The 27,647-nt window shown below is 41.2% G+C and overlaps 1 protein-coding gene across 1 annotated transcript; it reads right to left on the bottom strand.

The window, feature by feature from the left end:
- Nucleotides 1-557: 557 nt before the first annotated feature.
- Nucleotides 558-27,296, bottom strand: sae1 (SUMO1 activating enzyme subunit 1). Its single transcript, XM_087851221.1, has 9 exons — nt 27,094-27,296; nt 26,401-26,512; nt 24,694-24,867; nt 13,488-13,633; nt 13,246-13,345; nt 12,436-12,541; nt 4,615-4,759; nt 3,232-3,301; nt 558-861 (listed from the first exon to the last, which is right to left on the bottom strand). The coding sequence occupies exons 1-9, from the start codon at nt 27,183-27,185 to the stop codon at nt 769-771; spliced, it is 1,038 nt and encodes a 345-aa protein (XP_087707347.1). The 5' UTR covers nt 27,186-27,296; the 3' UTR covers nt 558-768.
- Nucleotides 27,297-27,647: the final 351 nt, after the last annotated feature.

Here is a 27,647-nt window from a genome sequence, read left to right as displayed (position 1 = left end):
TGGTGAACGTGCTGCATCAGTTATAATCTGCACTGCATTCAGAGATCACCGACATGCAGCCGTCAGCACTCGCCGAGGTGAGCCAAGATCAAAACATAAGTCACTTTTTCCACTGAGCATCAGGTTTCACAGGTATGAGGGCAGCAACATAAACACCACACCTGATGTAATGATGCTGCCTTTCTGTGCTAATGCTGTTGTTGCTGCCCTGTTTTGGGGCACAAGAGAGGAAATGCTGTAACTTTATGTCACGTCTCATTTGAATGGCAGCCACCGCCCTTTCCTATTTCTTTGCTGATGACTCACATGTCAGGCGATGGGAGGCTATGACCAAATACAGTCATACACTCTGCGAGACATCATGTGTTGTTGGTGTTGTCGGTTGTCTCTCCCCTTCAGATAAACCACACTGATATCAGCCCTGAATCTAGCCTGCGTGTGATTTCTCTCTCACTGCAACACTGCAGCTCAAGTCTGGACTTTAAAATGTCCCCAGCAGCAAAGGAAGGAGAAGATTGGTGGAAGATTTAATAAAAAGCAGACACAAGAAGCTGAAACATTTTACTACACAATGTTTTATTAACAAATGTAAAAAAACAAAAAACTTCCTGCTGTTCTTGTATCAGATTTTGGGGCGAAATCGATCCAACTATGAAAAAAATAAAAAGAAAGAAAGAAAAGAAACTGAACGAGTTGAACAAGCGCTGCCATAAATAATCAGACAGGACAAACTGAAGTTTGCCTGTAAGCCGGCGTAGCCTGACACGTTCAGTTTGGTCCAAAGTAGTCCACCACGCCGTTGCCTTTACGACCGTCGAAGAAGAAGAAGTTGCGGTGAGGAGCGTCTCTCTGAGAGAGAGCCTGAAGACAAAGAGGGGAGAAAAATGTTATGTTATTTAAAGAGGAACTACAGTGGCTGCTTGTAAAAGTTCGGCCTCTCGTCGAATCTGTGAGAAATAAAACCTCCACGTGCTCCGTCGGCAGGATGAAACACTCTACTGCAGCTAACCAAGTTTCAATGCCGGAGTTTAACTTGACTAGAGCCTGTCACACTTCTGTCAGTTCATAAATGGACTTAATGTTTCTGTGTACAAGAGAAATCAGTCAGATTCACTGTGAGAGACATCAGTCTGGCTGTTGCAGCAGGTTTCATCATCATCATCATCCAGACAGCAGGTTGGCCTTGTGCCAATATAACGCAGCCTGATTCTGAACTGTCTGTCCTCTCTTTCCCCCCCGGCCTGTCTCACACACTCACCCTGAAATGAACTCGCCCATTTGTGTCAGCCGGAGGTCGCCCTGCGCTCACCCCAGAAAGAAAAACAGGTTTCTAATGTTAACTGCGCCTATCCGAAATGTTTTTAGGTCAAAAAACAGGCAACATGTTGACTGTTGGGTTTAACCGCAAGAGTCGCTGGTAAGCAAAAATCACACTAAAGACTTAGAAAGCTCCCCGACTTCACTTATAAAAAATAAAATACAATATCAATTTAAATCCAGCTGATCTTCCCTTAAAGGCTGTCGCTTTGAGCAGCCCTGCAACTCTTTCGTCTGTCCTTCCCTCCATGCCCCGGATTTGCTTTTTGCGTTTGATCTCCTCCCAGACGTCAAAATGGGGATTCTCTGGGTCGACTTTTGAGTTTGGGAATGGGACAAAGTCACAGAGAGTCAAATCTGGCAACTAGGGCGTCTGACGAGTGGAGACTGACACAGTTCAGGAGCTTTAGCCTGAATGTCTCCATCGGGATGTGACAGCAGAACTCCCAGATTCTGATCTGGATGTTGTATTAGAAACATGCAGGCATCAAATCACGATAGCATCATTGACTAGAACATTATTCCCATAATCCCTCCAACTTCTGGAGGAAGTATGGGAGTTTGACCATTCAATCTACACATTCTTTGGGAACTTCAGGAATGCTGAAAACTTGTGGGCTGTACTGTACGAAGTTTGAGAGCTGATCCGAATTTGTTACGAGCCGTTGGGTCCCTGTATACTCAAAGTGAGAGTTGAGAACATCTGGTGCACAGTCAAGCACATTTTCAGTGAGTTTTGGACTCCTTGAGCTGCCCTTTGTCCTCAGATCTATTCGTTATATTTATGGACAGGACCTTAAGGCGTAGCTCGAGTGATCAGTGTGTAGTACTTCTGCTTGTGTTCTGTTGATTAATTCTGAAGGTCACTGCCTGGATGAGTCTGCATGTAATCAGAGTGGGTTACAGAGCAAGGTGGACCGGTGTGATGTCAGCAGAGAAACATGAAAGTCAGGTCAGTTTCCAATATTCCATAAATTTTTTCCACATATCCAATTCTGGGGCAGGAGGACTAGATCCTATCCCAGCTGCTATAGGGCGAGAAGCGGGGTACACCCTGGACAGGTGGCCAGTCTGACCCAGGGCGAACACAGAGAGACAGACAACCATTCCCAGCTCTGGGCAATTTAGAATCACCTATGAAGCTAACCTCACCAACTGCATGTCTTTGGACTGTGGATGGGAGCCAGAGCACGTCAGTGCTGCAGTTTGAGGTTGAAGTCTGAGAGTTCACAGAACAAGACTTCCACAGACGGATCTAAACATGGAGGCTGTGCTGCCCAAGGAGGAGGGGTTGAAGAGGAGATCAGCTGAATTTATGTCAAGTATTGTTGATTATCAGCAAACTGATTCATGTAGAAACAAAGAAAAGAGTGATTGCGCTGTAAGATATTTCGCTGCATAGATTTTGGCACAATTTCAAGGAGCTTTTATTATTTTTAATAAACTGATTATCCCGAGGGAATTAAAACAACAGAACAGGTTTGACTGTAGGAAAGGTGTTGGTGTCACCGTTCAGTCGCTTTTCTTCCCACTAACAGCTTTCATTAGGCTCTTTTATGAATGGGGTTATTACGGCGTTCAGCTTGAGAACAGTACAAATCATCTCTCCATTTAAACGGCTGCTGCCAGAGCGTCACGCCGAGCTGCACCGTGGTCACAGCGAAAATCGCTTCTGCTCCGAGCAGAGCCGCCGCCGCTTCTCTGGATCCGACCCAGCGACCAGCCGAGCGGCCACATGTCAGCTGACACACCAGACCTGCCGTCTTCATCACAAAGTCACCGACCGAATACCGTTAGACGCTTCAGAGGGGATGACATCAGCCCTTTCACAACGTTTCCTGAAGCTGCAAGATTCATACAATTCTGTGTGCAATTTGCACACTGCCCCAAAAATCTTCATGTTTACATCCTCACCTTAACAACTTCCTGTCCCAGAACTCCTCCCACGACTGCACACACTGGAGACATCTCAGAGAAGCAGTAGCTGAGGATAAACAGTGCAAGGAAACATTAACCACTAAATAGAAAGTGTAACGCTAAGGAAGTGACTAACTAAGTAACTAAAAAAAGAGCACAAGAGCCACAAAACAAAGAAAAAAAAAAAATGTTCCATAGTCTCATCTGCCAGCTGATTTATTTGTCTTGCTATGGCTGATGTGAACTAAATAAACATCTTTTCACTGACACTAGATGCACGTGTGTTTGGGTAAATCGGTTTGCCATCGCCTCCTCACCCAGGTGATGTTATTTTGTCTCAAAACACTGGTGAGAAATTGATTAGAGAGACTTTGAGAAAAGCTAACATTAATGTGCTTCTTCCTGCCATCAGGGTGGATGTGAGGGTGTAGTAGTGGATTAATGAGCTTGTGTTTATAAGCCAAAAACTGGCAACCCACCGTGTCGAAAATCAAAAGCAGCGAAGGTGAAATTACAGCCAGGAAACTCATCTGCAGACTGAGAGCGGCTAACAGTCGGCCTTTAATCAGAGCCAGCTGCTGAGTCTTCATCGGCCCTCGTGCCCGTGTGTGCCACGTTTTTTAAAGTTGAATTTTCCTGATAACAGCCATGCAAGCCATCAAGAAGCCCTGACATTAAAACCACATCTATACAGCTGTGTGTGTATATGTATGCTGTCTGGGATTGTCTGGGTTGGAGTCTGAAGACTTTGAAAGCTTGGCTAACACTTCAGACTTTTCTGGGATCAGTAACGTGAACTTCTTATTGCGATTTCCAGCTCAGTAATTTTATCCTTGAACTACTAGACTAGCTTCTCATGAACACTGGGCCTTGGTGGCTTCTGAGAAGCATTTTTATAGCAGACAAATTTCACAGGTATTCTGCATTCTACAGTGATGTAATATGAACATCCACCCACGTGGCAGCAAATATGTGACAGGAAATATGGAAAAGCAAACAGCTTCAACGTTATTCAGAGATTTTATGTTGGGGTGGATCGCTGACATTAAACTGCAACTAGTGCCTCTACTCCTCTGATCTCTGCAGAGATCACACATTACTGTAAAGGAATAAAGGAATAAATAAATAAAGGAATAAAGGCTGCATGTGCAGTTATGGTCCTGTTTAAAGATTTAACTTTCCTTAAGGTCACAGAAGAGATGCATGGAGAGGCATTATGGCCAACAAGAGGGTCAAAGTGAGGAAGGTGGCTTCGACCTTCTAAAAAAGTACATTCATCTTGATTATATAAAATAATGTCTATCAGGGGAAGTTTGGTGTGTTTGTGTTTGAAAGAGCAGATGATCTATTCTGAATCGACTTGTGTAAATTTAAAGTCACCTGATGAAGTCGTCATTCAGGAGGTCGCTGTTCAATGACAGGGACTCGAGGACGTCGTCACGGATTTGCCTCAAGAGTTGACTGTCTTCTGGAAAGGACTGCGGGTCGGGGTCACGGCCTTTGTCTGTACGAAACTTCAGCAGAACTGCGGCGAGCAGCAGACGGGAGGAAAGAAATGACAGTTGAGACGCAGGAAAGAAGTTTAAACCATTTAACTAAGGCAATATTTTCCATATAATCTATTGCACTATTGCCATTTATAATTACATCACGCTTTTAAGTGACTTCCACAGTGAATTATCATCTTATGGAAAGACAACATCTCCCCTGCTGCTCCCTTTGAACCAGGATAACATCAGTATGTGGTTGCACCATCAACCATTTCATCCGATTAGGCCCACGTTTCCCCCACATCAAATTAAGAGCGCAGTCACAGACTCCTGCGTGCAACACATCCACCTGCACAGGATCACAGAGGAAGTATTAAGTCTGCCTCTCAGAGCGAGAAAGATGAAAAAAAAAAACCTCAAACCTTTCCTGTGTCGGCTTTGGGACCGATTGAGAAATTAAAAATCAAAAGCACAAACTATTTGGTCATGTGCAATATTTCAAACAACAACCGACTTCTCCAGGTGCACCACACAGATGCACACATCAACACCTCGCCCACGTATTTCCTGTTCGTCCATTAACTTAAAACCACATGAGGAAGTCAAGTCCTCCCACGGCCATTTCCACCAGCGTGGCACACCGCGCACACAGTGCATGCTCACATGTAGCAGCGATGAATCATTCTCACACCTCGGCTCTGCCCTTTATCAGTGAAACTTTGTTAGTAGAAAGTTACAGGCTGGTACAAATGGCATCACGCTCGGGAAGGAAATCAAACTGAATTTCATAACACGATATAATAATGTGAACATGGATGGAACAAAGATACCATCTCTGAACATGCACAGGCAGCGGTGATACCATCGCAGATTAGAGTGGAGGGGAAATGCTCGAGATGGTCCTTAATGCCAAATCCTGCACATTCAGATCAAAAACAATGGACAGAGTGAGAATCATATTCATCTTGCAGAGATAGGCAGGTGGATATTTATTAGCACAACTAAATCTTTCCTTTATTACATGTACACCTCAGATTTAAGACACGAAAAATGTGTGTCATCTCCATATTAGCACCTGCAACTAAACCTGTTTGTGTCCACGGCACACCAAACACATTAAAACAACATATCGGTCGCATTATCTACGTAAAACAGCCTCGACATCGTCCAACAAGCTCTTCTTTTATTCATTGGTTTTTACTTTTGCAGCAAGTGAAAGTGAAAAATAACATTTCCATTCTGAAATTGACTAAAACAAATAAATTAGACTGTTTTAACAAACAAACCACAAACAGAGCACATCAGTTTAGTTTACATGAAACTCCAGAAATCCCTCCATCATCAGGACCTCTAACACAAAAACTGGTGAGGTTTGAATGTAACATCCATGTAGGTATTCTAATGCCCTCAGACAGTTTCTCAGCAGGAAAAGGCTGAAGTGCTCACTAGGGCTGCACGATTAATCGTTAGAAAATCGCGATCTCATTTCCAAATGACAACGATTTAAAAATTAAAAATAAAAAGACGATTGTACCGCATTTTGATCCGGGACGTAATCTGCATGAAAACAAGCGCTCACTCTTCCTGCTCAACAAATGACAAGGGCGGAGCCTTATACCACGTGATACAGAAGCTGGCTGCTAAAATTGGCAGGGAAAAAACAACGGAGCAGTGTTGCCAACTTAGCGACTTTGTCGCTATATTTAGCGAGTTTTCAGACGTGAAAGCGCATATCGCTTTTACTTTCAACAAGCAGCGGGTGCTGTAACGCAGTCAGTTCTTCTTTTACTCTTATGCTGTTTTGTGGATCAGGTTTAAAACTACTTATAAACACAAACACACAAAGTAACTCCACCAGAGTGCCTATTTCGGGTCACTTTTGCCGGTCCAAGCCCGGGTAAAGGAGCAGGGTTGGAATTGTGACATTAAAAAAACAATAATTGCTAAAAGAAATTTAATTTGTAGTTCTAAATAAATTCTAAATGCATTTAGGACGTTTTTTGCTCACTTTATGTCTCGTCCACGATGTTATTTCTCTCTCCAGCAGCGTAGGTTACAATTACATTAGCATGACCAATTATGCAAATTAGGTGATGACGTCATTTAGCGACTTCTAGCGACTTTTAGGACAGCCAATAGCGATTTTCCTTACTGAGGAGTTGGCAACACTGCAACGGAGAGCACGTCAGGGATGACGAGAAAGTGACTGGAGAAAATCTGTCCCGGTCAACCACCCAAACATCAATAACGGGAACCTTATACAGCGCTTCCCTATACACGTCGAACTCCCGCAGGCACAAAGAAATTACGGAGGCTATTACTTATCACCTGACCAAAGATATGGCTCCATCAACACTGTGCAAAACGAGGGATTTAGGAAAATGATCAACACCCTAGACAAACGCTACACAGTGCCGTCCCGCAACTATTTTTCTATTGTTGCACTACCTGCTCTATACACGCAGTGTCGAGCAACGGCGGAGACGGAAGTTCAAGCAGTACAACATTTTGCGGCAACGACAAAACGTGAGACATTTGTTGTTTTTATGTTTATTTATTGTTTTTATATTCAGTCTCAACTGTTACGAAGTTGATGTGCAGTTAATAAGCGCAATAAATATTTATATTGGAAAAGAAAATCGTGAGAGAATCGTGATCTCAATTCTAAGCAAAAAAATCGTGCAGCCCTAGTGCTCACGTTGACTCAGGGATGAGTTGCTGCCATGGGTGGAGGACTTCACGAGTGAGGGGAGCAGGATCAGTCAGCAGTGATGAGGATGTTGTGGTGAAAACAGAGCTGAGTGTAAAAGCAAAGCTGCTGATTGGTCGGCAGTCTACGTTACTTTCCTGACCACGAGCTCTGGGTAGTGACCGAAGACAGGGACCATGGAAACGAGCTTTCTGATTGGTTCGGGCCTCCCCCTAACAGATAGGGTGATGAGGAGATCACATTAAAGAGAGCTAGCTGAGGTGGCTCTGGGGAGGTCTCCTGGGGTCCTAAGGTGTTCGAGGCATATCTTACCACACACGGAGGACACACTGGAGTGATTATCTGTCAAGTGTGGATGGATGGTGGTTTTCTAATGGTGCTAAATCAAACAGCACTCTGCAGAAGGAAAAGTACTCATATTTATTTATTTATCTTTCGCACCCACACCACTAATATATACTTTTCCTCCTGTGAAATCTCTTGAAAACTTCCTCTTATAAGGGACATTTGGTTTCCACGTGCCTCTTTACCTTGATTGACACATTGTTTTGCATTAGCTAACGATCCAACAGACAACATACTTGGGTGGAGCGCTACTGACATCCTTGCTTCAGCTGAAATCATAAGACATGCAGAATTTATGACACATTTTCTATTGTCTTTAGTTTGCTCATCACAAGAAAGCAATGCCTTTTCCCGTTATTAACCTCCCCGCTGTCAGTTGGGGCCTTTGATGTGTCACGCAGTCGACAGTTGTGCAAACCGACGAGTTCTCGATGACAGGAGCTTTTTAAAGGATTGCGTTAGAGTGCTTTGTATGAGTCCATATAAAGTACTGATACCCTTTGTGCTGTTATGTTGTGCATTCATGATGCACCGCTGTCACAAAATTCCACGGCACAGTCTCCATTTGAGAACCACTGAGCTAACTTAATGAAACAGCTTACACTGGAGCTTGAATTTAAAATCGCATCCTTTGAAGTCTGAAATACTTTCTGCACAAAATACAAAAGGCCTCACATGCATTTGTAGTACAAGTTTCAGCCATGTTGCAAAAATCTTGGCTGAAGGGCCAATTTTATCTGAATTTACGCTTCTCCCAGTTCTTGGATGCATGTGGCTGATATTTAAATGATAATTTTAGGAAAGAAAAACAATTCAGAAATCTCTCTGAGGGTGATTTTAATAGTAATTAAAGCCTTAGTTTCAGATAAAAGTTGTTTTGTTTTGTTTTTTGTTTTTTAAAAAAAAGGAGGAAACGCTTGTGTTCAAGTGTCATCTTATCTTCTGCAGGTCATTTCTTTCCCTCTGACTACATCTTAAATAAAAAGAGGAATTAAAGAGATCATAAAAGCAAAGACAAAGGCATACACCCTACACACGGTTCACATCTCTCGACTGTTCCTAGTGAGACAGGAAGCAGTTATAACAGAGGAAGAGCCACTTCCTCATTGGTGGTACCAAACAACCACCACAACTTCCAATTATAGCAACAGCAGACGAATAATAACACTGCCTCCCATCTCGCCTTCACAAAACAAAAAAACAACAACTAGGTGGTGTTTCCACTCAGAAATTAGCCTGAAACTCAGCAGACTGAAGACAGGGCGAGGCTGCAGCGGGTAGGTGGGTTTCAGATGGGGTGTTATTGGACTAAAGGCCATGACGGCTGGCAAAAACTAAAATTAACCAGACAAGACTGCGTCAATGCAAAATCCACCGGAACGAGATGAGAAACTGAGGAGCACGTTGACTGTTTAGTAAGCAAATAAAGCAGACAGCCACTGTCACATGACTGCATGTGGCTGCTGTGAGTGGGTGTGAAACAGTCTTAAAGGGAATCTCTAATGCTCTTTTTCAGAACCTTATTTTTATTTTTGGGCTCTAACAGAGTAGCTTTGCATGATTCACTGATCAAAATAGTTATCTTATACCAGTCCTTAGTGCCGGCTTGGCCAATTCCAGGCCTTGAGGGCCGGTGTCCTGCAGGTCATAGATCTCACCCTGGGTCTACACACCTGAATCAAATGATTAGTTCATTACAAGCCTCTGCAGAACTGCAAGATATGTTGAGGAGGTAATTTAGCCTTTAAATCAGCTGTGATGGATCAAAGACACATCTAAAACCTGCAGGACACCGGCCCTCGAGGCCTGGGTTTGGACACCACTGCCTTAGAGGATGCGTTGAGGAGCTGCACTGTCTGAAACGAGCCACTTTAGCCCCTCCCTCTTTAAGTCAACTTTCTTCTGATTGGCTGTCCAACACAAGTGGGTGGAGCTTTTGCACTCACAGTCAGAACTGTGTGCCTGAGATGATCAAATTAGAGATTATGATCTTTGAAACAATAGATCATGAGCTCAAATCCCAGCCAGGCTATGCATCCAGTGAAGATCCCCAAGCTGAGATCCAGTGCTAAAGCCTACCTCAGAACATGAGCAAGATATACATAACTGAAGCAGCTCAGATATCATCCAACTTGAAGTCTGCGTCAGGTTTTGAGGTACCTACATATCGATGTAGGGCGGGCTACTGGACAAAGGTATGCACGGATGAGGACTGATGATTCGACAACTACAAAGGCCAGAGCCCCCCAACCCCCGACAGTAACCTCAAACTCCAGAGGAGCTCTTTGCTTGGTTTGAGACCGCCCCTCCCCCTTCACCCACCTCACCACCCCCTCCCTAAAGGAACACGAGGTCAGGAGGAGACTGAACGCGGTGAACTCAGGAGAGGTTTCTCAGAAGGTGTGGTTAAAGCCTGCGCACACAAACTGGCAGGGATCCTCACCAGGCTGTTCAACCTCTCCCTGATTCATGCCACCCTTCCCACCTGTCTGTAGGGGCGATCGTGGCTCAAGAGTTGGCAGGTCGCCTTGTAATCGGAAGGTTGCCAGTTCGAGCCCCGGCTCGGACAGTCTCGGTTGTTGTGTCCTTGGGCAAGACACTTCACCCGTGGTGGTCAGAGGGCCCGGTGGCGCCAGTGTCCGGCAGCCTCGCCTCTGTCAGTGGCCCCAGGGTGGCTGTGGCTACAATGTAGCTGCCATCACCAGTGTGTGAATGTGTGGATGACTGGATATGTAAAGCGCTTTGGGGTCCTTAGGGACTAGTCAAGCGCTATATAAATACAGGCGATTTACAGGCCATTTAGGTCTCCACCATCACGCACAAAAAGACTGGTACAGACAATGACTACAGACCTGTAGCCCTCACGTCTGTAGTCATGAAGTATTTCGAGCAGATAGTGTCTCAGCACATCAGCGACTGTCTACCCCCTCGACCCTTACAGTGCAAATCGGTCAACACTTGATGGCATCACCATCACCCTTCACAGAACGCTGAGGAAGAACTACGTGAGGATGCTCTTTGTGGACTACAGCTCAGCGTTCAACACCATAATCCCAGACATCCTCACCACCAAACTGGACCACCTTCAGATCACACCCTGTCGCCTGCTTCTACAGCTTGAATATGAAAGCATTATGTGTGTATTCAACTTAACGTCTTTTTTTAAACACACTTAGATGTTTAAACTCTGAAATCATACCAGGTCAGTATTTATTAATAAAATACCAGTTTTGTTAATTTTATTTAGTCTAGTCTATGACAGCATTAGTCAACAATGTTAACTGACTTTTGCAAAAAATAAAATGAATACAAATAAAATGCTGATAATAGAGTGTAACTGCAAACTCTATAACTCTCAGCAGCTCCCTTATTCACAGGGGATCTCCACAGCAGGTAGCTCAGCATATTTGATTTGGCACATTTTTACGCTGCATGCCCTTATCGACGCAGCCCCATGGGGAAATTCTACGAAACGTTTTGAACGTAGCGCATTGTGGTTAATATTTGTGATCAGTTCATCCAGTGAAATTTCCCATAAACTGTGGTTTAGCGTATTTATGCACACAAGTGTTTTCTGAGTTAACACCTTTAATAGTTGTCTTTGCATTTCCTGTTCTGATATGCTTGTTGTCGTGCGGTGTAGGTGTCGGGCCGCTCTCTGTTCTACGCTCAGTGCACATGACTGGCCATGGACAGCTTGTGATGGAAACTAGCGTGCAGAGTGTGGGAATGGTGCAGGGCCAGGTGACAGGAGGGACAATAACAACTCTGTGGAGAAGGTCATCAGACACACATAAATAACCTGAAAAACAGGAAGGTGAATTTAGCTCGTGGATCAAAATTTGGGCCCACGGTTTCGGAGCATTTAACAGAAACGATTCCAATATATCATTTGGAGCAGGATACCATCGCTGTGTTTTAAGAATACTCTATTTTCCAACAGTTACCGAATATATTTGACAAAATCTAAAGCTACTGTGTTTTACCTAGAAGACAATCTTGCTCAAATCCCACTGGCGTTCATATTTAGATGACATTTACCACGCTTTACGGACATGACTTTCCACGCATGTGCGGTGATATTTCATCAGCTAAACTGGAACAGTGATTTTTGCATGTTCATGGTATGTGTTTCAGTCTAGCTGCAGGACCCTACGCTTTTTCAGTTTCCATTTTCTATACTTTTTTAAACCCTCCAAGATTCTTTATGTTATTTGCCCAAATCGATGCATGGGAAATCTTGCCTGCCACAGAAATGCAACAAATATTCAGCTTCACATGTACGTGCTAATGAAACAACATCACCTAAAGGAGAATTAAAATTAAATTAAATTAAAAAAACGTTTGCAACTTCTTCACAAAATCTTTAAAGGCTAAAACTTTAGAGAAAAGTATTCATACACATGAGAAATAATTATACAGAATTAAAATGGTCATTTTTAAAGGCAAAGTTTAAAAGTAGTACATGCCAGAAACTGTTAAACAGACTTCGAAAAAATCTTTATAATTTTCTGTAACATGTTGATATTCTGATTATAATTTTACTTAATTCATAAACTGAAAAATTATCAGCTGATAAATGATGCTGGAAAGTTTATTTTTACATTTAAAAACTCAATCATCCCACATTTGGAAACAAAAAATGGCTTTATGTACCTTGGAGCAGGAAGTAGTCCACTGGTGTCCGCTTGAGTCCGGCTTTGGCCTTCTCGCTTGTCCAGTCGACCGCCAGAGCCTCCTTCAGAGTGCAAAAACTGGCCGTCTGATTGGTTGGAGAAGATCAATATTGAGTGAATAGGTTTTGAACTGATTTGTTCGTTCCTTGTTTTTAGGACAAATATAAAGCAATTTATATGATGACAACCTCCTATTTAATAGAACGCTAATTTTAAACATTTAACATCGATAATGTGCCAGTAATAGAAATATCATCTCATAAGTGACTATTAAATAGCGTGTAACAGTTCTTTTTCTATGTTTTTTTCCAGTTACAAGTTTAATTCCTCAAAAAACAAGTAATGAATTTGTCTGATATTGTTATTGCTCATGTGATATCATAAAAGCCCTTTTTAAAAACATAAATTAAATTAAAGTTCCCACTGTCGCCAAAGTGCTGCTCATAGGGGGTCATATGATTGTTGGGTTTTTCTCTGTATCTATGAAGCACCTTGAGGCGACTTTTGTTGTGATTTGGCGCTATATAAATAAAATTGAATTGAATTGAATAAATTAGAAAGAGAATACGAAAGAAAGATCGATTTTAGTTTGAACCTTTGAGAAAGAAAGAACTAAAAATGAGGGTAAGTGCTGTTATATTCAATATTCCTTCTCTTAACTAAAGGCAAGATTGCTAACACATCTCCTTGTTTAAGTTAAAAAATATCTTTGTTTATGTCAGTTCTTTCATTCTACACAGTTAGACGAATAAACCTGTGATACGGTGAAAGCTGATAATTGTGCACGTACTTTTTTCACCATGGTGGTCTCGTTGGGGTCGACTTTGGCTTTCTTTGCCTTCGGGCCGTCGTTGGACTCACCGCTGGGTTTTACTACTTTGGGTTTCTCCCTTTAAAGAAGAAACGAGAAGAAGAAAGTAAAAATGAAGGTTTCTTAATATGTCTGAGGCTGTGTTACAATACACAAAACACACAAAACGACCAGCTTCATTCTCAACAACTGGGAATATAACCTGCCCCCATCGCACTTACTCAACATAGTTGTGTGCCTGTCCCAGGTTGCAGAACATGTAACCGTAGTAACCGTAGACATCGCCACAGAACACTTTGATGTTGTGTTTGGAGCAGAGCTGGTCAACGCGTATCATCAGGTCTCTGGAGCAGCCTGTCAGACACACCTGAGGGACAAAAAATTCCCAAACAAACACAAAAACAAAGTGTTAAAGGCTCGTTAGCAATTCAGATATTGAAATAATTTTATTCAATTCAATTCAGTTGTATTTATACAGCACCAAATCACAACAACAGTCGCGTCAAGGCGCTTTATATTGTAAGTTAATCATATGAGCAAGCACTTTGGTGACAGTGGGAAGGAAAAACTCCCTTTTAACAGGAAGAAACCTCCAGCAGAACCAGGCTCAGGGAGGGGCGGGGCCATCTGCCAGGACCGGTTGGGGTGAGAGAAGGAAGACAGGACAAGAGAGCCATAATGAGATCAACATATGTACAATTAATCCCAGTGAGTGAAAAGCTTTACCTAAATGCTCTGTTTCAGACAGTTTTTTCTACCCTTGGCTCTGTGTGATGACACTGAGTGCAGATATCCCTAATAAGGTCATCTCGAGCATATTTAAACCATCTGTTTGTGAGGGGCAGCCAATCAGAATAGAGGTTGTTTAAAGAACAGGGAAGGAGTTGGAACAGCTTGTTTCAGACAGAGGACGAACTGGAGGCTGCACCAGTATGAGATAAGGATTAGGATTATTATGATCTTTGAGTCATGCAACGATACTTTAGTAAACATACTGCAGTGGAAATGAGCATGATAGGTCCCCTTTAATACAAATCCTACAGTTTGCAAACATGAGGTTGAAAGTGTAGACTCCTTTTCATGTGACCTTTTATTATTATTTTGTTTTAAATCCCGTTCTACTAATATCCAGTCTTTTCTCCCACTCAATAAAATCTCGTTTTCCCAGTCTTATCTTTATCTCTATCATCAGAACCTGAAGGCTAACGAGCAAATCTTTCCAGCTACAGATAACAAAGCAGTTTTTCTTCAGGGCCGACCGAGCAGTTTCGTAACACTCTCAGACGGAGACACAAACAACTTTCAAGTCATATGATCGTGGTTACTGTTACATTTTATTGAAAATTTGACATTTACTCTAAAATCTCGACACTTTTTTTTGCACTGGTTGAAACATATGACTTTAACTCCCACTCCACAGTCGTTGGGAGTTTTGTCTTTGCACTGTTAATTATTTTTATTCCGTCCTAGAAAACCTCCTCTGTGACGGTACACCTTTAAACAACGTGAATATTTATGAGAGATTAAAGAAAACATTTTTGTTTTATTAAAATGAGACACACAGGCTGAGCAGAATAAAGGACATTTCTTAAAGTTACTTTATATTCAGCATGAACTTCTACCCTCTTTTGCATCCTGTTTGGCTGTTTTTGTGTTTTGTGCACTTCTTTCCTTAACGGGTGCAACTTGCACACCATAAATTCAGACCTATGCCCCAGTAAGCTGCTCTGGAAAAAACACGACACCACGTCAGCTGCTGATTCCTTTCTACACCGGGCTTTCAAAAGAAATACGCTGGATTTCCCATTGATATAAATATTCTATGAAAAACATCTAATAATCCCAGAATTAAAAGATTCTTTGTGTACAAGACTGTTGCTATATTTAATGAATTTGTGTCAAATCTGACCTTGATACTATAAATACTTTCTGAGGTTCAGGCTCTTGAAGAACACAGGGGTGCGTGGAAATTTTTGTCATCAGTCATCTTATTTTCTTCCTCATTTTTTAGGCTTCGTAAGCCCACACAGCTTCATCTCTATGTCAGACATTAAATTACTGTAGTTGTAGATAAAATCTTACAGTAATTCGATTGTGACACTTGGAGCAAGTTAAAAAACGTTAATTAAGAAACTAAATTCTGACCCAACAGTATGCACTTCAAGGGTTTACAACTCTCGCAATTTTCATTGTGTGAAGATAAAATTTAAATGATGAAGCTGTTATACAATAAATAAATAAAATAAAATCAGCTGATTCTGAGGACATTTCTCAGATTTACTGGTTTCACGTGGAAAGACCCAACTGCTTAGAAACATTTGATCCCAAAAGAAGTTATTTTACTTGTAAAAATCGCCTCTAATCCCCCTTTAAAAAACAAAAAAAAGCAAAACACTGAAACTTTCACTGCATGTTCATTCCTGGAACAACAGAGATGCTGAACAGCAGCTGGTGAGCTGCCAAAACACTCGAGACACACCTACTGCAGCAGTTTACCACCGAGTGAAACGAGATTAAAGTCATTAAAGTGACACAGTGTACTATATTAAAGCCAGGCTGACTGATGGTGTTTTTGATGTCTTTGTGTCGGTGTTGCTACGGGATCACCGCTGAACTGACCAATCACGTTGATGCGACACCACAGAGGCATCCTTAGGGAAAAAAATACTAAAGCAGGCACTTACCTGCACTTCATAGTAATCTAAAATATCCAGCACCACCTTTAATACTGAATGAATATAAAACACTACATGTAACTCAAGCCCGAGTTGTTTGTTTGGGGTATTTTTTATTTATTTAGTTATTAATTTTTTAATGATTAACTGGATTTTATGTTTTAGGCACCTCATATTTGAGTCTTGTGGCTACTCTTGCAGCAGAGGAAGTGTAGGTTGTGGTGGGTGAAAGGGTTAAACAAATGATTTTCACCCACAACACTTGAGTTGGTGTCCCTTGTGAAACCAGAAGCAAAAGCAGAATTATTATTTTAGACCCAGTGGAATCATAAAAAATATTTTCAGTTTTAGGTTTCGGTGGCTCAAAAAACAAAAACACCACCTTTATACAGTGTTAATCATGTATTAAAATGTCTGTGTTTGAAGCACCAAAGCCAAACTTCCTGGAGCGATGATGATATGAAGTTGCTGAAGTTGTAGAAAAAACACCAACATTGTGTGGCGAGAGACGCAGTGGGCTATGATATAACCAGAGTGGGCTCATGTATGACTGTAAACAACTGACCGGTGGGCAGGGTCTACCTTATCCAACTGACCCAGTCCAGAACACCCAAAACACCCTAAACCCACAGATAAGACGGCTGCCGACACCCCCTCATCGCACCGGGCAGACCGGGGCTGCAGGACCAGTGTTTTTAAAACACTCTCTGGAGATTTGAGGAGTCTCGAGATAACAAATAATTGTTATCATTTACACACCCACACTATGACAAGCTGTACAGTACAACGCATTATCTGCGAGACGGCCGATAGCTGAAAACACAACCCAGCAATTAAAACGAAACGTCCCCATTTCACCTCTAATAGAAAGAGCAACAACAGGCGCGAGCAGCTGCACAAACTGCTTTCATAATGGGAATCTTCGTATGAGTAACCTGGCATGTTAGTCAAAGGTTAATCAAGAAACCTGCCGAGTCTTCTAGACATTCGGTGTAATGTTGTGTCAAAAAAATGGAGGTGAAAAATGAGAAAATATGCAAAAACTTCAGCTTCAAACTGCAAAAAAAGGTTCACAAAAACAATTTCAACTAGAAAAATTTGCATTTCCTGCGAAAATGCTGTGTGGATGCCTTAACGCTGAAGATGTCTGCAGAAAAAAGCGGAAAAAAAGTGTTGCACTGAGTAGGATTCGAACCTGGCCCTTTCGGTCTCAAGGCGGCTAGTCATCTAACTGAGCCAAACTTATTCTCAGAAAGAAGAGGTGGTGAGACTGACAATTGTGTTGAAATGAGCAGAAGCTGCTGAGAATTGTGCTGAGAAGAGGTGAAAAGGCTGAAAACCTTGCAGAAAAGAGGTGAATGAGCAGAATTTCTGCTGAAAAGAGTTCAATCAGCAGAATTTCTGCTGAAAAAAGCTGAATGAGCAGAATTCTGCTAAAAAGAGGTTTTTGCTGAAAACAGCTGAAAAAGCTGGGATTTGTGCTGATAAGGGGTGAAAAGTCTGAAAACTTTACAGAAAAGAGGTGAATCAGAAGAATTTCTGCTCAAAAGAGGTAAAGAAGCAGATTGTTGCGCTGAAAAGCGGTGAATCAGAAGAATTTCTGCTCAAAAGAGATGAATCAGTAGAATTTGTGCTCAAAAGAGTTTTTTCTGAAAACAGCTGAGATTTGTGCTGATAAGAGGTGAAAAGGCTGAAAATTTTGCTGAAAAGAGTTGAATGAGCAGAATTTCTGCAGAAAAGATGGAAAGAAGCAGAAAATTGCGCTGAAAAGAGGTGAATGAGCAGAATTTCTGCTGAAAAGAGGTGAATGAGTAGAATTCTGCTGACAAGAGGTTTTTGCTGAAAACAGCTGAAAAAGCTGGGATTTGTGCTGAAAAGTGGTGAAAAGGCTGAAAATTTTGCTGAAAAGAGTTGAATGAGTAGAATTTGGGCTGAAAAGATGGAGAGAAGCAGAACATTGCGCTTAAAAGAGGTGAATGAGCAGAATTTCTTCTGAAAAGAGTTTTTTCTGAAAACAGCTGAGATTTGTGCTGATAAGAGGTGAAAAGGCTTAAAATTTTGCTGAAAAGAGGTGAATCAGAAGAATTTCTGCTCAAAAGAGTTTTTTCTGAAAACAGCTGAGATTTGTGCTGATAAGATCTGAAAAGGCTGAAAAATTTGCAGAAGAAGTGAATAAGCAGAATTTGGGCTGAAAAGATGGAAAGAAGCAGAACATTGCACTTAAAAGAGGTGAATGAGCAGAATTTCTTCTGAAAAGAGTTTTTTCTGAAAACAGCGGAGATTTGTGCTGATAAGAGGTGAAAAGGCTGAAAATTTTGCAGAAGAGGTGAATCAGAAGAATTTCTGCTGAAAAGAGGTGAATTCTGCTGAAAAGAGTTCAATCAGCAGAATTTCTGCTGAAAAAAGGTGAATGAGCAGAATTCTGCTGAAAAGAGGTTTTTGCTGAAAAAAGCTGAAAAAGCTGGGATTTGTGCTGAAAAGTGGTGAAAAAATGTAAAATTCTGCTGAAAAGAGTTCAATAAGCAGAATTTCTACTGAAAAGAGTTCAATCAGCAGAATTTCTACTGAAAAGAGTTCAATCAGCAGAATTTCTGCTGAAAAGAGGTTTTTGCTGAAAACAGCTAAAAAAAGCTGGGATTTGTGCTCAAAAGTGGTGAAAAAATTTAAAATTCTGCTGAAAAGAGGTGAATGAGCAGAATTTCTGCTGAAAAAAGTTTTTTGCTGAAAACAGCGGAAAAAGGTGGAATTTGTGCTGAAAAGTGGTGAAAAAATTTAAAATTCTGCTGAAAAGAGTTCAATCAGCAGAATTTCTGCTCAAAAGAGTTCAATCAGCAGAATTTCTGCTCAAAAGAGTTTTTTCTGAAAACAGCTGAGATTTGTGCTGATAGGAGGTGAAAATGCTGAACCAATCAGAGGTACTTCTTCTGTCTGCTTTATCAGGCTGTGTACTTGTATGTATTTCTGCCATGGAGCGTTAACAAGAATCTGAGGTCCATATTAGGAAAGCTGCCAAAATCATAAAACTTTGCAGAATTGTAATAAATGATCAATATGAATTACTGGTCTGTGATAGTGTATTAATTTGTAGTGAAAAAAACATGTGGATAAGGTGGAATTGAACACACGACCTTTGGGCTTCAAACCCGTGTCATTACCAACTGCGCCACTGGCAAAGAGAGCAGGCGCCTGGAAAACAGGCTGATGAGCAGTCAGAATTAGATCGCGGTAAGAGGCGAAAAACGCCGTTTTTTGGAGTTACAAAACGTCGTGTAACTCAAAAACTAGGTGGACTAGAAACATAATCCTTACACTGGGTCAATCAGCGGACTTTGGTGAACTTTGACTGCGATTTACATAGCTCTTTGTACTTCCGTCGCGGAGATATGACGAGAGAAGAAACGGCTTCATTTTCGGAGTTTGAAAACTGAGAGGAGGACAGATTTCCACCCCTCAAACAAACGTAATTTATGGCTCAACGGTAAGATGACTGTAAAAACTGCTTCGACTGTGAGTGTCAGCAGTGTCTGAAGATGAATTGGCACAAGCCTCATGTCTTAACTTTGCTTCGTTAAGGAGATATGACGATTTGAAAATGCCTTCAGTTTCAGTATTTCAGCTCTGAGTTTCACAACCTCCCCATAGACTTTGAATGGGGAGTTTTTAGACTTCGTGTCACTTCGAGGCAAATTGTGAAAAAACTGTAACTCGCACGATAATTATAGTGACACTGTCTTAAAGCCAGCAAAAATACCTACGTTTTGATGTATAATTTGTGGGGGATGAGTGGAAATTGAGTGAGTAGCAAGAAGTTGTTCAGACATGAAGAAAAAATTCAGAACGCACCAGTGCTCACTCTGAGTTAATTGCATAGCAACCATAGCAACGCATGTATTTTCTGAAAAATCACAAATCTGCAACTGAAAACTTAAAGAGGCATTAAATGAAAACGGTAACAGATATGAAAAAGCTGAATCACACAGGAATAGCCCAATCATTTGAGAACGTTTTAAAGTTTGAATGGAGTTTCTACGTGAAAGTATGAGCATGTAGTTAAGTTTCAAAAACAAGCAAGTTTTAGCAGAATTGTGGAAGTTTCCCATTCATTTCAATGGGAAAAATTAAAGGAAAAAAGTGTAATATTTTAAAAAGTATAATAGTAATAAACACAAAAAGATATAGCTGGAATTAGCAGAAATAGCAGAACAGTTTAGAGTTTGAACGGAGAAAATCGGCTGAAAACTGAAGGAGTAGTTAAGTGCCGAAAAACGCGAGCAACTTGAAAAAGAATAAAGTTTAAAGAGAAACAGGAACTCAATAGTGTGGATGCCTTTGAGGGCATCCACACAATAAACCCGAGAAAAAAAGAGACAAAAGCGCCCCCTGGGGGTCGAGCCACAGACAAACAAAATCAAACCCAAACACGCTCTGGTGAGCCATTGTATGGAAACATAAAGCGTTTTTGAATACTTCCAGCATTAATTACTTCTCAGTGTTTAACTGAGGCATAATGATAGCACTTATACATTTCACACTGTTGCACAGGTCAGAGTGCTTTTACAAAGTGAAACGCCCCACACTAGCCTGGATATCCTTTTCAGGATAAACGGCAGATAAACTCTGAGGAGCTAAAGAAAAGTTAAATCAAACGCCAACGATAGCTGGTGGTTTCCAGGTCTCAGCAAATGCACGACCTCTTCCTGCTCACAAACAAGCTGCATGCAACCAAACCAGTGTCCAAAGAAGACGTTTATGTTTTTCATATTAGATAACCACGGGTATTTTAATGTGTGCCTGTGTTTTCACTGTAACAGCATCATTTAACAGGACCTTTGTTCACATCCAAATACAGAAAATGTAGAAAAATGAAGTTACGAGCAGAGACGCATGCAGGACCAAACACATAGCTGTTAAAAGCGTCTTTGCGGGATAATAACAGGGAGGTGAAAATAAGAACTTCTGACAACACGACTGGGTTTGTTCTGCCTCGTAATTGGGAAATGAAGCATGATTCATCGGCATACAGATTAGGCAGTGAGTCTAAGCCAGTGTTTTACCTTTACATTAATCAAAGACCATTTCACGCTTAAGTACATTTAAGTCCACTTAAATAAAAATAAAATAGTTACAGATTCTCCTTTGAGTTACATATAAAGTTACATACAAACATATAAATGTTTTATATATAAGAGCAGCATCAGAAATAACCACGAGAGGCTCGCCGTAGCCAGATGTTTCAGTTCGACTGAACACTGAAGAGTTTGGGCCACTGGGAGAGGAAAAACCTCTTGCACGCTTGGAAAACCTTGGATTACATTTCAAAGGTCGACGTTTGAGGAGGTTTTTTTAAACAAGAAACTTTGGTGAATTTTGGTGCCTGCCCCAAACCGAGCCAGAGGGAAATGACCAGCATCTATTTTTAACCATTTTGTTAATTGTGAGTTTTATTTACTCGTGCACAACGCTGCATTTTATTGATCAAACTGTCAGATATAACAGGAAAACCCTGTAAAATTAGCAGCACAGATTTATTGTCTTTAAAGGATAAAAATGCAGATAATTATATTTTTTAACAATAATTAAGGGGTAAAAGGATACATTTCAGATTTATCAGCGTGTTTGTTAGTTATGACGTGCGATTTTTCCTCTTCTTCCTACTTGAAACCAAAGAGTCTGAATTGTAAACACTGTCGGCAGCTCTCTGCAGGCACACAGATGGACACTGTGTGCTTTTCTATTGTATTCATCCCTCAGTAATTGGGCTTCTCAGATGAAAACTGCGACCACACTCCAACTGCTTCGCTTTAATCACCCTCCATCTTCCCGCTGAGCCACACACAGACACATCAGTGGAAGCAGATAAAAGCAGCAGAGACCCCCTCCTGTTTTCCACCTTTTTTAATCATTTCTTTCTATTTTTTGTTTCACCTTCTCTTCTTTAAAAGTTTCGTCCTCCCTCCATCTGTCCTACTAACATCCTTCTCAACCTGTCCTCACTCTTTTTCGTCTTACTGCTCCCACCCTCGTCTTCCTCCTGTACTACTTTCCCTCCTCCTGACACTCTTTTAGCACCCCCGGAGGGAGGAAGACTGCCGACGATTCTGGCTCAACGGGAGGGGGAAAAAATCTGTTATTCTTCTGATGGTGTTCGAATGAATTCTCGCCGTCAGCTGACAAAACTTAGATCGCGCCTAAGCAATGAAACCGAATGTAAAATGCGATCATTCATTTGTTTTTCCTGACAACAACACAAAAATACTGTCACGGTATTTAGCACCAGCTACTCGCTACATCATATTTTACACGATGAACTCAAAGAGGGAAGTACATTTCTATTACAAGGAAAACAGAAATGTAATATCTTAATCCTGAGCTCCTACACTATGAAAAAGGTCATTATTATTACTCTCTTGTTAAAAGTATCTCCTGATCCTGGTGATGCAGTCAGAAAATTCAACTAGGTCTTGATCTGGGACCAGTTTTCATGATCTCCTGGTAATGGCGTGGGCGCCAGAGCCCACCTAGCATAGGGTGAAAGCCACCCAGGACAAGTAGCAATCAGGAAGACAACCAGGAAGCTGGACGACCCGGAGAAACTCACACAGGCAAAGGAAGAACATGCAAACTCCACGCAGAAGTGCCCGAGCCAGCCAGCTGCCGGATTCAAACCCACAACCTCCATGCTGCACCGCTGCATCACCGCTCCAAAACTCTAAATAAAAACACTGAACTGAAATAAAATAAAGACTCCAAGAAATCAAAAGCTAATAAAAAAAGAAAACAACTGTAAGAACTCCTCCTTTAACTGAAATAAATATGCGTGACAATATTTAGGGCTCCATTCCAAACGCCATCAAACCCTCACAGGTGACTCAGACTAAATAAACAGGAATGAGACGCACCACCTGATCTTATGTTATGTATCACGCAATAACGTGTCCTGTGCTGCTTTTTGATTAGAGACTTTGATTTTCTTCACACCCGAATCAGCAAAGAGATCGACTCGCTGAGCCGGACATCCTTCTGCCGGCTCACTGAGTGAACGACGCTGTTAAATAATCCATTCGCTTAGTTTAGTCTTTTTATTCCTTGTTTGCCCTTTTCCCTAAAGCTTCAGGGCTTCCCCTGTTACCCCCATGTTTAATGTTGCAACAGTCTGAAGTGTGGATAATTCCCGCAGGCAAAGTCTACACAAACAGGGAAAGTCTGCACAAACAGGGAAAGTCTGCACAAACAGGGAAAGTCTGCTCACCGCGGTTTGACAGGTGGATGCTTTAAGTCAGTGTGGTCTTAGTGAAAGGTGGGTTAGGGTTGGGGGGGGTTAATGTGGCCCTTCTTCCTTCCAGCCTCTCGGGGTTTAAGTTGTTCAGTTTCAGGTTTAATCTCCTCACACACACAGCAGCATGGCTGTGTTTAGAATCTGCATATAATTATATATTAATTATATCAGTGTAGCATCTAATTCTAAACGTCACTATTTTCACTGGCTGGACAATGAAGCTCATGTCATTACCACACCTTGCAGACATTATCTCACCGCAGGTGTTTCGGCGCACCACATGGTCTGCTGGCGCCACCTAGTGGTCAACCTGTGAGGTACAGTCACTGCTGAAAAATGTAACAGGACATTTTTTAATCAGAGTTCTTCTTCTGGGATATCGATCTGGTCGGTTAAGCAGCAGGGCGGGTTTTTAATCAGTTTCAGCTGTTTTCGGGGTCACTGAAATTAACAGCAGGTGCACTAGAGGGGCAACAATGAGACGATCCTCAAAACAGGAAAGGTTCTACAGGTGGAGAAGTTTTCTCCCTCCTCATCTTTTCTGACTGTTTTGCATTTGGTTAGGGTCAGTGTGAAGACTGGTAGCATGAGGCGATACTGGACGCCTATAGAGGTTGCACAGGTAGGCCACCTCCTCCAGGATTACTTATTGTTACTGCTGTGTGTTATTGCTGTGTCTCCCAGCACAGTCTCAAGAACATGGAGGACATCCCGGGAGACAAACAGTTATTCCAAGAGAGCTGCACAGGACTGTAGAAAGCCGGTATCTGTTCCTTTAGGTGAGGAGGAAGAGGATGAGCACTGTCAGAGCTATAAAGTGACCTCCAATGGGCCACTGGTGTGAATTCTGACCAAACAGACTTCAAGAGGCTGGCCTGAGGCCTCTCTTCGGCCCTGTGCTCACTGCCCGGCACTTTTTAGCCATCTTCCCCGTGTTGAGATCTGATTCTTTTTAAAAGTGTTTAATTTTTTAGGAGTGTATTTGATCTGGACAAGACTTGATGTACTAGACTTGACGTGTCTTCCGGCCTGTGGCTCAGAAGTCAGTTAATAAGTTATGAATCAAGAAAGCACAGTGGGAGGTGAAACAACAACCAAATGCTCCTTTCATTCATAAGTTGTTTTATTTATTTAAGACGATAAAACATTTGATGAAACTTTCCACCTTTTACATTTAGTGCGTTAAAAAGTTCAATCTTTTCACCTTGGGCTTTACTATCAATTTAAATAAAACCAGACGTAAATATAAAAGCTCTCGTGAACACTGTTGTGCCTGCACTGTGCATGAGATGGTAAAATAACCAAGTAAGTAACAACAAAACAATGACAGTGACAGCCGGGTGTCATTTTTAACTGGAATTTACTTTAAAACAGCAGCTCTGAGGTAAGCATGTCTCATTGGTTTAAATTTCTGTCGCCTCACCTCCTTATCTTGCACCTCTGGTGACGAGAGAGGAGTCAGCGTGTTAAACTCACCGCATCGAACTGGAGGAAGAAGTCGTCCGGTTTGTCTTCGATTCTGTCTGGGTCAGCGTGCACTTTCACCATTGGGTTGAGGTTCTGCGCTCGCTCCAGAGAGGCCTTGGCACGATTCTGACCCTGAGCCGTGACTGGAACCAAGAACTGAGCTCGGCATGACTCCTCCGACACCTGGAAGACACCCCGACAGGGAGCGCACAGCTGGATGAGGCTCTTACTGCAACTGTTACTGCTGTTGTGCTCACATTACAGATCTCCTTTTAGACTAAATACACACAGACAGGTGTTAATTTATGATCATATATTATCTATCATATTTTTACTCCACTTTTCCCTCATGTAGTGTCAGAGAACAAGGACCAAGAAGACAGAAGTGTGTAACTGTTATTATAAAATCATCACAGAACAGCTAAATTACAATGTTCAGTTTTACTTTCCCACAAAATGTGAATTCCCGCTGACAGATTGCACATTTGGTGTTTGATGTAATTTGATACAAACACGCTTAATAATACAAGCCTGAGGAACAGAGGAACATTTTTTATATGAATTTTGATGTTTTTGAAAGAAACAACAACAAAAACTGCTTAAACAAACCCTGATCAGTCTCGTCTTATTGGCCTTGAACTGGAAAAATGCACAAAGTGAGGTTGAGGTTGGAGGGTATCAGACAAAACGCGTGTTTGTATTGTGTTCAGGAAGTGGGGACAGTAGAAGGAAGTTTGACTTTAAGCATAAGTTTGCTAAGACCACACAAAGGCAAATGTGTCCGACAGTTAAAGGTATAAAAATATGGAATTCTCTTGAAGATAATCTCAAGAGTTGTACAAACATGCACCGTTTTAAAATGTGTTACACACTTAAAAGGATAAATCAGTATGAAGAACATGAAAGTAATTAGGGCTAAATGTGGAAGAAAAAAATTTTCATTGCCATTTAATGCTATATATTGCTGATTATATTGATTTGTTGTTTAGTTTTGCATTGTTACATAAAGATACATGTTAGAGGGTTTTTTGGGGGGGTATTGGCGCCCTCTTGTAAGAATATTTGGATTGCAGATAGGGGGCAGGTGCTAACAAGAATTTATTCTTCTTCCTGCTCCTTTTCACCCATGGGTGCAGTGTCATATTAATGGGAAGGAGGTTCTGTATGTAGGAAAAGAAACACTGTTGAACCATGTGTGAAATAAATAAAGAAATGAAATGAAATGAAATTTTTGAACAGAAGATATCTTCTATGGCAAGATGTGGAAATGTTCAAAGTGAATATTAGTTATTTACATCCTTTCTGTCAAGAACTAAACTTTGCTTTCCTCAAAAACTAATTCAGTTTCTCTGGATGCAACATTTCAGTGGGAGAAAGAAGTCTCAAAGCAACTGTTCTTTTTCTATCTTGGGATTACCTGTATAAAAAAAAGGTTTGCATTTTGACGCACTGTATTTCATCTTTTGTTTTACTTAAACCATTTTTCATTTGTTGTTATTTTAATACTTAAATGCACTTTTTAATCAATAGCTTTGAAAAGATCTACTGGAACCACCTAGTGTGCATTTTTAGTACTGCAAATCTAAAGGTCTCACATATTATTCCACTGTTTTATTGGATTTGAGTAAATGTGTTTTATTTGAAAAATGTGTAAAAGGATTCCTGCTGCTCTTGATGTGACATCTCTAATCAGAGATAACGATGAAGAGTGCTTACCTGTTCATGGTCCAGCAAAGTGAGTCCTTTAACGCCAGCTAAGATTAGGTTCTTGGCCACTTCAGCCCCGAGACCACCCAAACCTGCCAGGAGCACTCGCGACCCTCGCAACCTGGAATACAGACAGAATTTAAAAACCGGTTTAAGTACTGCTTACTGTGTGGTTTCAGAAGTAATTGTGTGCTGATTGGAAGAAAATCATAATGAAATGTTCTGTAAACATTTTGACTACATTAAAGAGATTCTTAAAAAAAATATTCAGACAGAATAAAACGAGCAGCTGTTACAAATAACGCATATTGAGCCGTGTAAGCGTGAAACTAAAGTTTTATTTTGTGAGATTCAGCAGCCTTTTTGAAGCTTTAATATCACGTGAGCATTAACTGAAATATATCCTTAAACAGTTAATTCACATGTAATAATTCCAGTTTGAACAAGAAGTCTGTGCCGATATTATTTACATCATCTGTTTGAATGAAGCAATCACAGAAATTACCTATTCAGCTAATTATCAATATTTTCAAGTAAGATCACATAACACATTTATTATTCATTAGTAAATTATATAATTTAATTATGGCTTTTTGTAAAAGAAAGATTTCTTTAACGATGTACTCTGCTGAAAATCGGTGCAGAGTAAGTACAGCAAGTCAAAGCTCCGGCTGCACCGATTAGCCTCCCGAGCTAACTGACCTCTTCTGGGCATCCAGTCCCCACAGTCGGATCTGGCGGTCGTACTGTGCCGCTTCCTCCTCACTAATAACCGGGTCCTCCTTCTCGATCATATCGATCACTTCAATTCGTTCCAATGAAGGTAAATCCGGGGTAAATGAATATTTTGTGCAGCTACAGATGGAGCTGTTTCAAATGCCGCGACGGTCCCGCTGAACAGGCGCTAGCTGATGACGTCGACAGAACAAAACAATAGATGACTTTTTTTTTTACGAAGTCCTTTTTTAACTAACTTTTTTTTTTGAGGATATGTATTTTTTCTTATTCGTAGTTTCACATGTTGTAAATAGAATGCTATATTTATATTAATGTCACTTAATAATAAGAATAATTAATGTCGCTTTAACTTTTAATGAGTTCAGTATTAGAAATATAGATATAGAAACATATACATGTACATATATCGCCGTGCTGCAATTTAGCGTATGCGTTGGTCACTGAGCCCTTAAATTTTAAACTTGAAAGCGTACGTAATTAAGTAAGTTTCAGCCTTGTCACGTAACTGTGCAGGAGAT

The sequence above is a fragment of the Neolamprologus brichardi genome, chromosome 14, assembly GCF_056152115.1.
Source record: "Neolamprologus brichardi isolate AB-2024 chromosome 14, ASM5615211v1, whole genome shotgun sequence".
Lineage (NCBI taxonomy): Eukaryota > Metazoa > Chordata > Actinopteri > Cichliformes > Cichlidae > Neolamprologus > Neolamprologus brichardi.
The sequence above is the reverse complement of the archived record's forward strand: the minus strand, read 5'-3'. Positions and strand labels throughout refer to the sequence as shown.

What these genes read in the sequence shown, in the direction of transcription:
- sae1 (XM_087851221.1), bottom strand. Translation starts at nt 27,185, where the DNA reads ATGATCGAGAAGGAGGACCCGGTTATTAGTGAGGAGGAAGCGGCACAG. An exon ending in GGACTGGATGCCCAGAAGAG is followed by an intron (nt 26,513 to 27,093) that starts GTCAGTTAGCTC and finishes TCTGTATTCCAG; the next exon opens with GTTGCGAGGGTCGCGAGTGC. An exon ending in CTTTGCTGGACCATGAACAG is followed by an intron (nt 24,868 to 26,400) that starts GTAAGCACTCTT and finishes GGTGTCTTCCAG; the next exon opens with GTGTCGGAGGAGTCATGCCG.